Below are 14784 nucleotides of genomic sequence, written 5' to 3'. Positions count from 1 at the left end.
CTGGGCTAAGATCTGTACGCATCTCCATGTTCAATTTAACTCCCCCGAAATCCAATGAGGTACTATGATTTTCCCCTTTTGCAGACAGATAAAGATAACAGAGGCTTTATTGAAGTTAAGCAATTTGCTTAAGGTTAAAAAAAAATAACGCATAGAGACATGTCTTCTGATTTGACTAGATTAGCCCAAGTACCAAACTGCTTTGCACATAACATGAAACATGATCACCATATCTAATGAGCAAATGACCAGTATGTCTAGCCTCTGGTCTGCAGAAGTTCTTAGTTCCTATAGTTTAGATGAGGGAGAGAGACCCTATGGAAGCTTCGGTCCTAATGGATTCAATCGTACGAGGTCTAGGTTCCTAGGATGAGAGCTGTGTATTTATTCATTCCTGCCCTGCCCAGTCTCTCCCTACTGCGCTCTGAGAGGGCTGGGACACTCTCTTGCCTTTCCTCTGGGGCCTGGGGCAAATGAAAGAGGGGGTCAGCTTGGGGCTAATATCAATCCTATACAGTCCTCCAGGACACCTGCATTTGCCTTTAGCTGTTTTGGGGAAGCAGCAAAAGTGCCCGAGAACTTAGTCAGGAGCCCTCTAAATGATTGTCAAAGTATCTTCTCATGATCTTACCTTCACAGCAGTCTGTTGGCATTATCACCCCCTCCCCCATTTTTGAAATGAGGAAACAGGCTTACGAGAGGGGAAGTGGCTTGTCCAAAGGCCACACGATAAGTGAATGGCGGGGCTGTGACCTCCGAAGAAGCTGTCTATGCTGCTCCATGCCGGTTTGGTGGGAAGTCACATAAGTGTGTTTCCTATTTGTCTGAAACATCCACAAAGCACCTCACAGGTTATGACCCAGCTTTCCCTGAGTGTGTTCACACTGGGCTGCCATCCAAGTTCAAATGCTGGTGGTAGAAGTGATCAGGGCCGGAAGCCAACCTCCTTCCTAATCAGGAATAATCAGCAAGGGGTTTATCCTTCTCATCCCTCTGATCCTATTATTCCAGAACTTGAGGTGTAGGCTCCTGGAGGCCCAGGGGTTGCTGCCCCAGTGAAGAGGGATAGGGAGGTGGGGCCATGTGATATGCTTTGCTCCTTAGAGAAGCCCCCTCTGTTCAGTCCTTTTAACAAATCTCTCCTAAAGGTCAAGCCACCTGCTCTCTCTAGATCACCAGTTATCCCTTAGGTCACTCAGGACCACCATTACCTGACTTGTCCAGCCTAAAATAGCTTAAGCAAGCTCTGAGTTTGAATCCCTGAATCCCTTGCTGCCTTAAGCCTCAAGGTAGCAGCATCCTTCCCCCTAAAGAAGGATGGGATTTCTTCAAAGTACGTGACTTTTCCACAGGGGCCTGGTTTTGCTATTTCCTGTCTCCTGTTTCCAAGGACAGACATATTCGAAGGTCGGCAAATGGGTGCCATGCTCTGTGCTGGCCTGCAGGGGGCAGAAGTCACCAGGTCTGACCAAGTGGGTATTTTGCTGAGTAAGGGGAAATGGGGCACACAGCTTGCCCTTTAAGACAATCCTGGACAGGGGAAGGGGCACCTTCTAGGTGCCTGGCACTGTGCCAAGTCCTTTGTATGTATTATCTCACTAACTCCTCACAACAGCCCCAGGAGAGAAGGGTTATTAGTGTACCCATTTTATAAAGAACCTGAGGCTCAAAGAGATTCACAAGTTCTTAAGGTCATAGAGTTTGTTCGGCAGAAGGCCAAGATTTGAAGCAGGTCTGTCGGCCTCTGCATTACAAGCTCTTAGCATCCGTGTCGATGGTCTTCAACACTGGCTGCAGATTACTTTTACCTGGAGCACTAAAACCACCAATGTCCCGGGCTCACCTACACCTGTTAACTCAGAATCTCTGGGGATTCTGGAGGCTCCCCAGAGATTCTCATCTACAGGTAGCATGGAAATTCTCTGCTTGATGCTGTGGCTGCTTTCCATGTGTCTGCCCAGGTAGTTAATATGAACTGAGTTTGTACCTGAACATAACCCAACTTCCCCCTGGAGTCCCTGGTGAGCCCCAGCGTTTCAAGAGTCTGCAGATGTTTGGTTTTCTAGGTTTAATCTCCCAAGTCTTTCCTGAAGCCCCAGACTAAGTCAGATTCCCCTGTCTCACATTCTCGGAGGTTTTGTGTTTCTCCTTCATAGCATTTACCTGAAACATAATTAAATAAGGGCCTTCATGGCTCTTTAATAGCTCTTGCCCGCCCGCTAGAATGCAAGCTCCCTGAAAGCAGGGACCATGTTTATCTTGTTCTCCACAGCCTTCCCAGAGCCAACCACAGTGCCTGGCACACAAACATTGGACGAATGATACTTCTTTCTTCCATTTTAATAATTACTCACTTTGTGTCTACCATGTGCCAGGTACTTGCCCACATCCACTTTAGAAGCAAGATAAGGGGAAACCCCATTTTTCCAGGCAAGGGAACAGAAGTCCTGGAATGTGAGAGGTCAGAAGCTGGCAGACCCTTCCCATGCACCTGAGTCTCATGACCCTGACCCCCCGCCTCGCAGAGAGGCTGCTTCATGCTCTCTTCTGGAGGAAGACGTCTTTGGAGAAGGTGCTTATGTTAGCAGCTCCCCGGTGTTTTTCCTGCCCTTTGGGAGTCAGTGCCTCCCCAGGCTCCTCCCTCTGTCCTCAGGGGCTGCCCCTCCTTCTCTGTGCCCCCTCTGGAGGTTTGGCCCAAACAAGGCTGCTGAGTAACTCCCCTGATTAAACCCTTCCGTTGTCAGCAGCAGCTCAGACGTCAGGAGCTATCCAGGGACTTCCTCCCCCGGCTCCCTGGGAACGAGCCTGTGGCACCTTCTGGGCTGCGCCCCACCCACTCCCCTAAAGGGGCTTCTGACCAGCCACTCAAGCTGGTCAGAAAGTCCCTGGGAAAGCAGTCTCTCTGGAATGAAAACTCTTCCAGCGGACCCATGAAAGGGTTTTTGCAACCAGGGGCTGGGAACGAGTTGGCCTTCCCAACCCGTCTCTGGTGCCCCCTGCTGGGAAAAGCTGGCTGTGGGGGAAACAGGGACACTTCCTCTCTTGGGTCATCCGCCCCGGCTAGAGGTCTTGAATGTAACATCTGAGGCTGAAGATGAGTTCACAGCAAACCTGGAACCCAGACGGACGATGAAGAGCCACTCACCTAAAACAGTTCCAGTCGTGGGACCTCAAAGACCTCTTCGCCAAGGGCAGCCTCTCTGCTTTGCACCTGGAGGAAGCCTGTGACAGATGCTCACTCAGGATTAGGTGGAAGATGATTAGAGGGTTCACAGCCCTGGATCACACCTTCTGCACCGGCACTGCCTCCATCATGCCCCACCCCCCCATGGTGGTCTCTTGGTTTTGCTTGGGTCAGAGACCCCCAGCATAGCAAAGGGAGTGAAGGACCTGATCGTTGCTCTTAGCTCAGCTTGTGCTCCCAGCCCTGGAGCCTCATTCCCTTTCGGTGACGAGGCAAGTGTGAAAAATGGAGCGTGATGGGGACGTCACAAGATCCTCCAGGCCCTCAACTGGAACTGCCTGCTCTCTATCCAGCTGCGATTGCCAGGGGGCAATTAGGATGTGTGTCTGTCCCTGAGTGCTTGTGTGTGTGTGTGTGTGTGTGTGTGTGTGTGTGTGTGTACGTGCGCGCGTGCGCTGGGAGCTGGGAGGCACCCTGGCTTTGGTAGCCCAAACTAGCCTGCTTCCCCTTCTGGGTCTGCTGGCCTAATTCCCAGCTGCAGCTGCCATTCTGGTCCCCCTCCCTGAAGCAATCTCCCTGCAGATTTGGCAGCAGGAGAGGAGGGGCTGAGGGAAGGGAAATGAACCGGAGAGAGGACTGAGCTTTAATCTGATGTAGATGATCCAGCAGCTTTCCCCAGCTTGCTGCCCTCTGCCATCAGCTCTCCAGGCGATTTTCTCTGTGCCCTGCCCTCTCCCCGCCTGCCTTCATGTCCTTAAGAAAGTGCCCAGAAAGTTAAACCCACACACACAAACACACACACAATCTGCAAAAAAAAAAAAAAAAAAAAAAAAAATCAGAGATCAGGAGCAGGCAGACGAGTAAGAGAGCACGCGCGCAAGAGACAGGGCTCAGAACGGTCCAGGAGGAAGAACCGTGCAGCCAGATGGAGGCTGGGGTTGGCTGTGACAGGGACTGAGGTCTCTTAGTCCCCAGGAGCCTCCTTCATGGACCCGGGGATCCTGAGAGGGGCTGCCTCAGCTTAGGATGGGCAACTGTGTCAAGTCTCCACTGAGAAATCTCTCAAGGAAGGTATGTTTCCGGAGTTCCCAAGATCTGGGGCAGGGGAGGGGGCATCTTGCCATCTGTGCTGGAGTTGGGGACGGAGGGGGTGGACATCTAGAGCTCACTGCCCTTTCCATGGGTTCTATCTAGAGCTGTTTCCCTGTCTCTATCTCCAGATTCTCTCCGATCCCAGTTTTCTGTGTGTCGGGCTCTGCGCTGAAGTTGGGACTTACATCTGCATGGGGGGCTGTGTTTGGGAATTAGCACAAGATTTAGGAAAGAAACCAAATAGTTCCTGGGCCACAAAAGGAAAAGCACAGATCCACAGAATGTGAGTGGACGGACCCTCCTGGGGCTGGTAGCATCAGAAGAGGGTTGCGCCGGGCTGTGATTCTGCTGCTACTGAGACTCCTTCCCAGCTGCAGGGCCAGGGACTTATTCATCTCTTTTGAGAGTATCTGACCCACTCTTGGTGGTCTCTAAACCTTTGGAGTTGTGGTTCTGAAGTTGATCCCATCGCTACTGGGGTATCCCCCGACACCCTCAAGAATTCTTGAAACAGGTCAGAGAATCTCAACTAGGAAGGACCAGACTGGTTCAGGGTCCCGGATTGTTTCCACTGAGAAATAGGATGTTGAGCAAAGGTGTCTGTAAGTTGCTTTCTGTAGTGGATTTGTTGCTTATGTACCGGGATAATAGTCTTTTGCAAAGCAAATCATCACCTTCAAAACATTTTTCATGCAAAGCTGGGCTTTCATGTATAGGGTTTTGCTTCAGGTGGGCTCTGCTTGTATTTCTAGCCCTCTGGAGCTAAGCCATAGAAGAAACTCATGGATATCTTTTAAAGGAAGAAGGAATGATAGGGATGTTTTCTTCCAGTTCTTTCATTTTTCAGACAAGGAACTTGATTGCCACTCAGGTGAAGTGACTTAACTGGAGGTCTTAGGTTAACTAATGGCATCTCTGTCCCTAACCCCATTCTATCTCCTGGGTCAGTTTGATAGTCTCTTAATTTCGGAAATTTTGAGCTTCTTTGCTCATCATCTTCCTCATGTAGCTAAGCTGCTCACACCAAATTCCCTCTAATCTTCACTGTTCCATGCATCCTCCCCAGGGCTGCCTGTTTCTTCTGTGTGCACGGCCCCCATCATCTGTCATCTTAGGAGAGGCTTTGGCATCAGAATTGGCCTCCATGCAGTTGCAGAGAAGCAGAAACTGACCTGAATTAGTCTAGAGGACCACGGGGTGAAAGCCTCCCCGCCCTCCCACCCCAGGTTCTGTCCAAAGCTTAAAGAGGAGAACTTAAGCACAAGATGTATCCCTCCGTCCCACCCCCCGCCCTCCCCGTGCACAGCAGAGTGTTTACGGGCCAGACTTCTTCACTCTTTTCTTTCCAGCCATGTGACTTTGGGACCTCTCTGGACTTCAATTCCCTTGTCCATCAAGTGGAAATACTAATATTTAACCCCCCCCCCCCCCCCCAAGGTGATTGTCAGAAGCAAATAGAAGTGCTGTGAATGCTGCCTGGAACAGAGTACTCGATAAATGGTGACTAGTATTATTATCATCATGATCCTAATGTTTCCACTCTGGGTTTCCTGAGAATGGGGATGGAGGAAAAAAGGAAAATAGGAGAGGTTTTGAGTCCATGGAATAAGGGAAAAGATAATAAAACTTCTTGCATTCAGTTTCTTTTTTTTTCTCTTTCTTTTTTTTCTTTTTTTTGTAATAGCAACAATTGCTTTCTTTTGAAAAGCTACAACACATCCAGCCTCTGTGATCTCATTTGCTCTTTTCCACCTGCTCTTGGCTATTTTATAGAGCAAGGAGCGGGACCTAAGAGCTTCCCTAAGGTCACACAGCCGAGTGGAAGCAGAGTAGAGATTTTGGAAACGCGGGTCTGTGCGAAGCCATAGCTAGTGTTTTATGTTTATTTTTGCCTCCGTGAGAGGCTGCCTGCCCCTTTCCTGCTGTCAGGAATGTTATTCATAGGTTCCCACGCTTGACCTCATAGGTCGTCCTGATCCCCCCTCACTGCAGCAATTCCTTCCTCCACCTTGCCAAGCGCTTGCTTCCTCACTCGCCTGCTCCTTGAACACCTTCCAAGTGAGATCAAGCCTTGACCTGCCTTCTCTTAGCCAGCTTGTGTTGTTAGAAAGCTGTAAGGTCGTGAGGCAAGCTGACCCCTCCTGTTGCCACGCTCCTCTCGGAGATGTCCCCTCGGTGCCAGAAGACATCAAGCCTGTGATGCCCACTTGGCTTCCTGAGCATGGTAGCCAGGGAACCGGTAGTGGGGAGAGGCGGCCTGCTCCGGGCTCTGCGTGGGGCAGGACCAGGCTGTCAGGTGCCATCACTGGCCAGGGAAGAACAGCAGCCTCCCGGGGTGACTTGGTGCCAGGCAGTATTATGATCAAGAGATGCAGTGGAAATTCCCCAGCCACCGCGGTACCTTCTTCGTGGGAACACATTCTTCTCCATCCTTCTCAGTTCTTTCCCGATTGGCAAATATTCTCCCACTTCCTCTGGAGCCAGAAGTAAATGCCTTCTGGCTCCTAGCACCTCTTATGTTGCATCTCCATCATCGTGGTTGTCCTTATCATCGTCATTGTCATCTCCATGGCAACTCCATGCATTCGACTCTTACAGTGCTCTAGGCACTGTGCAACAGCTCATTTATTTCTCACGAGAATCCTGCGAGGGGCCACATGTCTCCCCATTGGACTGAGAAGGAACCAGAGCACAGAAAGGTGCAGTCAGTTGCCCAAGGTCACATAGCAAGCAAGGGGCAGCCCCCAAGACTGTTAAAGTCCAAAGTCAGTGTACTAAATCTCCTCTCTGAGCTCTGAGCCTCCTCTGCGCTGCCTCCTCCTTCCTGGCTGGTGCTCACTCTGAGCCAAGTGTATGAGACTCAGCCAGAAACAAAAAGGCGGATTCTCTGCACACATTTCCTGGGGTCGAGCCGCTTTCTACTCCCAAGATTCCTCTGAGCCAGCCTCCCAGTTGGGAAGGTCTCTCTGGTTTTGCCCTTGCACTGGCCTGGATCCTGGGAGCCTATGAGAGTATGGCTGAGGCCCTGAATTATTTCAGACATCGAACCATAATGGCCCTTGATCTGCCTGACATCTGTCAAGTTCTGAGGCAACCAGAGACCCAACCCTACTGCATTCACTGAACTTGGGCCTTGCACTGAGCATGAATTGCTGCCTCCCCTCTGAGGAACCAGGGTACTGCTCCCCTATCTTTAGGCCTGGGAGAGGCCTGGGCAGTTGGAAGGGAGTCTAGTCTGGAGCCCCAGAGTGTGGGGCTTTGGGGAGAAGATGCACTGGAGGAAAGGGAAGACGAGGTAAGCTGGGAGAGACTGTTCTGGTTCTCAGCCAGGGGAGGACAGACCGCCCCCTAGGTCACAGGATCTTCTCCTGGCCATGACCTTCTGTGAGCCGGAGGAACCTGGCAGCGAGTGGGGTACAGCAGGACAGAGGGTAGGGTGTGCAGCTCTGGGGTTCTTGGACAAAGACAACCCTCCAAGTTTCAGCTGCTCTGTTTCTCCTTGAAGCTTTGCCTCTAAATCCAAGCTCATCGAAGCTCAGGACTGAAGGCAGGGTGCCCTGACCTGGATCTTGGGGGGCCTTGGGCATCCCGGGGAGGCTGGGGTGGACTAGAATGTTGTGTCTGGATGCTGCCGTTGTCCTAAGGGGACGGTCTGTGGGCAGTGCTGACTTTTTATAGCTGCATGGGAACTGTCAGGGAGGAGGCGGGGAGGGCCAGGCCCTGAGAGCACAGCTATATTCGGTAAGCAGAGAGAGGGCCCCTGCCTCAGCCTCTAGAGGTCGGGCAGGCTGGGCCAGGCAGGGAGCCAGAGACTGGAGGCAGAAGAGCTGGGGGCAGAGAGTGTCTAGTCTTGAGGCAGCAAACTGGGTAGCATCTGACCCACGGATGGGCTTTGCTTGGCCCAGCTGAAGGGCTGGAAACCTTGGTTGGAGTTAAGTAGTGCTATCCTTCAGAGGGGGCAGACCCCCCTCTCTCCCTGCCTGCTCAGTTATGTTGGCTAGGCCCCTGTGTTTGCACCTGCCGGTCCAGCAGCCTACCTGAGCCTGCGCTGCGTGTTCCCAGCTCTGATTGTCCTCACTGCCTGCCAGGGAGGTCCAATGGAGGTAGGGTCAAAAGTCAGTTTGGGAGCATCTTGGGCAAGGATGGTATTCATTAGTCTCTGAGTGAGCACTTCCCATTGGTTGGAACAGAAGCCTCCCTCTGCCTCCTTCTCTTTCTAATCTGCACGCACGCGAGTGTGTGGTTTGTGCATGTGTATGTGTTGTGAGCGTGTGTGCCGTGTGCCCCACAACGGGTGTCACACCCAGCTCTCCCTGGAGCCTCCGCTTCAGTCAGGGATCAGAGACTCCCATCTGTTGAACCAATGTGTCTCCTGCCTCCCAGGCACCCTGAGAGCTCCCCGGACCCCCCTGTGCAACTCTCCAGGGTCTCCGCTTGAGGAGAGTCCCTTCTGGGACCAGGAGCCAGGCCGAGGCCAGGAGGGCCAGCTGGGCAGGGAGGTGACACCCTTGCCTCTCTTTTGTATCTGCTCGGTGCTGGCTGAAGATGCGCCAGGAGGAGAAGAGCAGCTACACGGTGGTACAGACGAGCGAGGAGGGGGTGGCGGCCAGCGGCGAGCTCCCAGGACCGCTCCTGATGCTGGCCCAGAACTGCGCCGTCATGCACAACCTGCTGGGCCCCGCCTGCATTTTCCTACGCAAGGGCTTCGCCGAGAACAGGCAGCCTGTACGTAAGTTGGCCCCAGTGGAGCCTTACTCGACTTGGCTTCAAGGGCGTAAAGAGGTGCTGGGAAGAAGAGGGGCTCGGTACACAGCGACCCGTGGCCCCTAATGGATGTACCCAAACCCTCACCTTGTGAATCTGACCCCCAAAGTTTCCCACCCGTGGCTGCAAAGCACTGGTGAGTCTACATCTACCAGCAAGAAGTAATAGCAGCAGCGCATGGTTGTTTTTTTGTTTCTTTGCTTGGCCTTTTTTTTTTTTTTTTTTTTTGAGCACTTACTGTGTGTGAGGCACTGTGCTAAGTGCTTGGGTGCATCTCTTCAGTTAAGTCTCAGAGCAACTCAGAGAGGTAAGTCCTATGATCATCCCCATGTTACAGATGAGGAAACTGAGTTGGGGAGTTAACATGCTCGAGATAACAGCTCGTGGGGGGCAGAGGTAGGGTTTGGAACTTTGGGAGCCTGACTCAAGGGTATCCTGTACTCCTAACAGCCATCCTGAATACACAAGCCTGTCCAGTACTTCCTGCAGTGATGGAAATACTCTGTAATGGGTGCCCCCAGCCACATGTAGCCTTTGAGCTCTTGAAATGTGGCCAGTGCAGCTGAGGAACCGAATTGTTCATTCTATTTGATTCCAATTCCAATTCCAATAGCCACAGGTGGCTACTGTGTCGGGCAAACTCCTTTAGGTATCTGAGTAGTCACAGGGAGAGGGTAATAATGATGATCTTACAGATATGAATGTTTGAAGGTTTCATTATTGAATGCCACATGCTAAACAGTTTACTTTTTTTTAGTTTATTAATTTTTGAGACAGTGTGAGCAGGGGAGGGGCAGAGAGAGGGAGACAGAGAATCCCAAGCATGCTCTGTGTTGTCAGCGCAGAGTCTGACATGGGGCTTGAACCCATGAACTGCGAGATCATGACCTGAGCCCAAATCAAGAGTCGGATGCTTAAGTGACTGAGCCACCCAGTCGCCCCCTAAACACGGTACATATCTTGTTTCACAGGATCCTCACAAAGGTCCTATTAGGTGGGTACCAGTCTAGACCTATTTTACCGATGAGGAGACTGCAGCTCGGAGAGCTGAGGTGACCTACCCAGGGCTCCACAGCTAGGAAGTGGCAGATCTGGGCCCTGCACTTGCGTTGTCTGACGCTATATAGCCCAAGCTCTTCTCCCAGACCACATAAGCTGGGGAGAAAGGGAATTCATGTGCTCATCTTCCCATTTCACCCCTGGGGATGGTGCTCACCGCCTCCCTGTCACCTCGGTGGGCATCCCCGGCTCTGCTTCACACAGGGGAGCGTGTGATCCAGGGGCCAGCCGTCAGGACTCAGTCAGACCAGGCACGCGGAGGAGCAGTACCTGGCCTTCCTGCGCCTGGCTCTGGCTATGCAGGAAGTGGAGGCGGCTGCACTGGGGGTCAGCCGTACCCTGTTCCCCTCCAGTCCTGCAGAGCTGGGTCCTGGAGACCTGGGAACCTGCTTGAGGCCTGAACGGGGGGAAAGGACTCATGTCCAAGTGGCTTGTCCTAGCCAATGTCCTCCGCATGCGTGTGGACACACATACACTTGCCTACCTGCTCGCTTCACTTACCGGGGTACAGGGCATTGCAAAAATCATCCTTTTTGGCCACCCAACGTCCAAGTCTGACTAGGAAGGGAGTGACGACAGTGCACTGTGACAGGCTTTTAAGGTGGAAGCCCATTCAGTCATCTCGAAGAGACACGCATAGCTTCGGTGACTCCTTCCCGAGGCTAGAAACACCACCTGCAGGACCGAAGAGACACGCATAGCTTCGGTGACTCCTTCCCGAGGCTAGAAACACCACCTGCAGGACCGGAGAGCTCACAGCCTGCTCCATCCTGGGCTCATGTTCACTCTCAGTGCTGTCCTGCCGCATGTAGCCGCTCCTGCGCACGGGGTCCTGTGCCCCTGGGTGTCCCATGAGACGCTGCTTAGCAGCCCCTTTCTGGAAGATTATCAGATTTTCCAGAGCTGGGGTCCCTTGACCCAGGGCTGGTTTACAGCGGGTGGGCAGAAGCTGTGTCTTGGGCCAGAACAGCCCGTGTGCATGGCTGAGATGTGTCCCGCTCGCTGTGGCCCGCCTGCATGTCTGGGCTCACAAGAGGTGTGGCCCACACCTGGTATGCGCTTCCTCATGTTCTTCCTGCCCAAAGACAGAGAGCTGTGCCGGGGAGGATGGGCCCAGTGCGCCAGTTTTGGAGCTGACAGAACAGGTCCAGTGGGGCATCAATGTTGTGCCAGTCTGTCTGCCTCCTGGGAAGGCCTGGGGTGGCTGGCATCTCACCAGCCAGAGCCTACCCCATGCGTCCTCCAGGCCTGCTCTTTGGAGACTAGTCTGCCATCTGTTCAGATGCCTGGACCCAGAGTTTCCTTGACTCCCCAAGGAGATCTGGGCACTGCGTGAAGCCGGAGATGTGTGCTTTGGACCCGGGGGGCCACCAGTATAATACTGGCACCAGTATGGTACTGGCGGCCCCCAGGGTCCTATGCTGTGTCCCATGACAGGGCCACATGTAGGATGGGAGTCAAAAAGAGAAGGTGGGCCATGCCTGTGCAGCAGAGCACAGCCCGAAGTCTGCCTCCACAGCCCTGGCTCCTCTTCCTCCCTCATGGACAGTCTGTCCAGTCCCTGCTTTCTGTCCCTCCAGCCCCTCTCTCCTCCCATCGCCTTGCAGATTTCCACACTGCTGTGACCTCCTGCCCACCCTGCTTTATTCACAGGTTTTGGCCTCCAGACCAACTCTGTTCCCTGACACATCCTGTGTCTGCAATGGGGACACACAGGCTCTCTGCCCAGGCTGGATGGGGCTCTGGGGTCCCCGGGCGTCTCCCGTGTCTCTGGGAGATTCAGGGCTGCAGCTTTTTCCCTCGAAGGTGTGGTCCAGGCATGCGTCCCACTCGGTGCTCACTGTTCCTTGGATGGCCCCCAGGTTGAGCATTTTGTGACGTCTAGGTCCCTCGCAGCTGCTGACAGGACATGTTCTTTTGTTTCAGGACAGATCGCTGCGGCCAGAGGAGATTGAAGGTAAGAGCCAGCCCATTGGGGGAAAGCATTGCTCAGCTATCCAGGCAGGTGAGGGAAGGGAGATTGGTGGGAAGAGAGGCAGAGACATCTTGGCCTCCTGGGGACGAAGCCTGGCACAGGGCTTGGCAGCCTCTGTGGAGCAAGCTGTCAGAGAGGCGCCATCCGGGCAGCTCCAGGGTCTGGCTCTCCAGGCTGGGGGGCATCCGGGCTGCCTCTGCTCAGAGGCTCTGTGCATCCACCCACCCCCCCAGCCATGCCCCCTTTTATTTTGTCCCTCAGAGCTCCGGGAGGCCTTCAGGGAATTTGACAAGGACAAGGATGGCTACATCAACTGCCGGGACCTGGGCAACTGCATGCGTACCATGGGCTACATGCCCACCGAGATGGAACTTATTGAGCTGTCCCAGCAGATCAACATGAACCGTGAGTCCCTCCACCCAGCACCCTCTTCCTTTCCCGGCCCCACCCCCCACGTCCTCTGCAGTCACACAGGCCCAGGCTTAAGTTCTGTGACTTGGGGCAAACCACTTGCCCTCTCTGAACCTGTAAACCGTACAGTGAGAGGAGCACAGGAAGTCAATGAGAGACTGTCTGTGAAACAGTGCGGAACCTGGCACATGGTGACTGTGGAACAGAAGGAAGTTCTCATTACTCTGTTATTCTCTTAGTTTTGGGGTTCCCCAGAAGCAGGCCCCGAGACAAGCATTTGAGTGCAAGCAGTTTATTTGGGAGGTGAAGGGAAGCATCAGCAGGGAGTAGGCAAGTGAGACCACAGAGAGAAGGAGCCACAAAGGGTGAGCTCTCGGGCCAGCTAGCACCGTGAGTGGCCAGTGTCATTCTGCTAGGCAGCTCAAAGTTCAGGTAGCAAGCCCGCCTTGAAGTTAGAGCCCTCACGCCTCCACCCGGGGTGTGTCAGCAGTCACTGGCTGAAAGCTGTTGTGAGCAGGGGTGGGGTGGGTGTTGGTTCTTCCCCACTCCTACCTGTTGGGGGATCTTGTTGAACTAGAGCTTCCATTTGCACAACAAGGGCAGGGCTTGGGGCCGGGGGCCAGGCTCTCATGACTTCTGCTTCTCTTTCTGCCTTGTGTGTCTCTATCTCTCTGTCTCTGACATTCTTTGCCTGTCTCTGTGACCCAGTGTGTTTTCCTCCCATCTGCATCTGCCTCTATCCACCTCCCGACTGGTTCCCTTAGTCGAACCCTGGCCACCCCCTAAGCCATTCTTCCACAAGCCACCTGTCCGTGGTCACCGGTGTGTCCTCATTTGGCCTTTGGTTGTACCCTGGACCAGCACTGGATCAGTCAAGGAGGGCTTCACAGTGCCTTCCTGTCCCTAGTGGGAGGTGGGGAGTGGATGGATAGACGACCAAGCCCTTTCCTCTGTCTCCAGTGGGTGGCCACGTGGATTTCGATGACTTCGTAGAGCTAATGGGACCTAAACTCCTGGCGGAAACAGCAGATATGATCGGAGTGAAGGAACTTCGAGACGCTTTCCGAGAGGTGAGTGGTGGGCACTGGATAGGCAAGGGCAGGATGTTGTTAGAATTCCAACCCCAGGACAGTTACTTGGAAAGAAACTCGAGCCCTGGATTGCAGACCATGGGAAGGATCTTGGACAGAAAAGAGTCTCAGGGGAAGGGGTTGACAATGATACTAGGGAAGGGGCCCATCCTTGGGCTCCCCACATTGTAGCTGCCCCTTTCTCCTCCCTGCCCTCTCTAGTTCGACACCAATGGTGACGGGGAGATAAGCACGAGTGAGTTACGAGAGGCCATGAGGAAGCTCCTGGGCCATCAGGTGGGACACCGAGACATAGAGGAAATTATCCGAGATGTGGACCTCAATGGGGATGGACGAGTAGACTTTGAAGGTAGGTGGGGTTGGAGTATGGGAGGAAGCCACGGCAGTAGTGGCCATACATGGAGACTTCCAACTGTGCGTCCATCATGACTCCATCTCTCCATGCCCCTACCCTTTCATTCTTCTACCCCTCCCTCTACACACCCCTGTAATCCACCTTCCCATTCATCCCTACACCCAACCATCCATTGGTCCATCTTGCCAAATCTATCTCTCCATCTGTTCCATCCATTTCTTCGTGTGTCCAGGTGTCTGTCCATTCATCCATCTCTCAACAACTATCCATACAATCATTTATTTATATATATGCATATGTATATATCTGTGTGTGTATGTGTGTGTGTGTGTGTGTGTGTGTGTGTGTGTGTGTATACACACACCTGGTTCTTCGGGCTGAATCCCTCTTTTCTGGGCTTTCACGGCACCTCAGGCTCACCCTCGTTCTTCATACTGCCCTCCACGTGCTAGTGGTACGTCTGCCTGACTGAACTTTTGAGAAGAACACCATTTTCTTTATCTCTGTATTTCCTCATAATTCAGTGCCTGGCACATAGCTAATGCTCAGTAAAAGCTTTTTTAAAACTTTTTAATGTTTATTTATTTTTGAGACAGAGACAAAGGCAAACAAGGGAGGGGCGGAGAGAGGGAGACACAGAATCTGAAGCAGGCTCCAGGCTCTGAGCTGTCAGCACAGAGCCTGATGTGGGGCTCAAACCCATGAACCATGAGATCATGACCTGAGCCGAAGTCGGACGCTTATCCAACTGAGCCACGCAGGCACCCCAGAGCTTTTTATTTTTTTAAAGAAATCGGTAATAATTATAACAGTTATCATTTATTGTACACGTATTATGTAACAATCACTGCAG

The 14784-nt window shown here is 52.9% G+C and overlaps 1 protein-coding gene across 2 annotated transcripts in view; it reads left to right on the top strand.

The window, feature by feature from the left end:
- Positions 1-4210: 4210 nt before the first annotated feature.
- The window catches only part of CABP1 (calcium binding protein 1), a 12627-nt gene continuing 2053 nt past the window's right edge, over positions 4211-14784 (top strand). The window contains exons 1-6 of one of the 2 annotated variants that reach the window (XM_029922741.1): positions 4211-4255; positions 8822-9001; positions 12026-12056; positions 12336-12479; positions 13446-13555; positions 13778-13925. In XM_029922741.1, coding sequence (XP_029778601.1) covers positions 4211-4255; positions 8822-9001; positions 12026-12056; positions 12336-12479; positions 13446-13555; positions 13778-13925 — 658 coding nt within the window. Of the gene's footprint in view, positions 4256-8358; positions 8380-8821; positions 9002-12025; positions 12057-12335; positions 12480-13445; positions 13556-13777; positions 13926-14784 lie in introns of those variants that run through there. The other variant, XM_029922742.1, reaches the window with a different exon arrangement.

This window comes from Suricata suricatta, chromosome 14, assembly GCF_006229205.1.
Source record: "Suricata suricatta isolate VVHF042 chromosome 14, meerkat_22Aug2017_6uvM2_HiC, whole genome shotgun sequence".
Taxonomy (NCBI): Eukaryota; Metazoa; Chordata; class Mammalia; order Carnivora; family Herpestidae; genus Suricata; species Suricata suricatta.
Note: the sequence above shows the minus strand (reverse complement) of the source record. Positions and strands in the feature narration are given on the sequence as shown.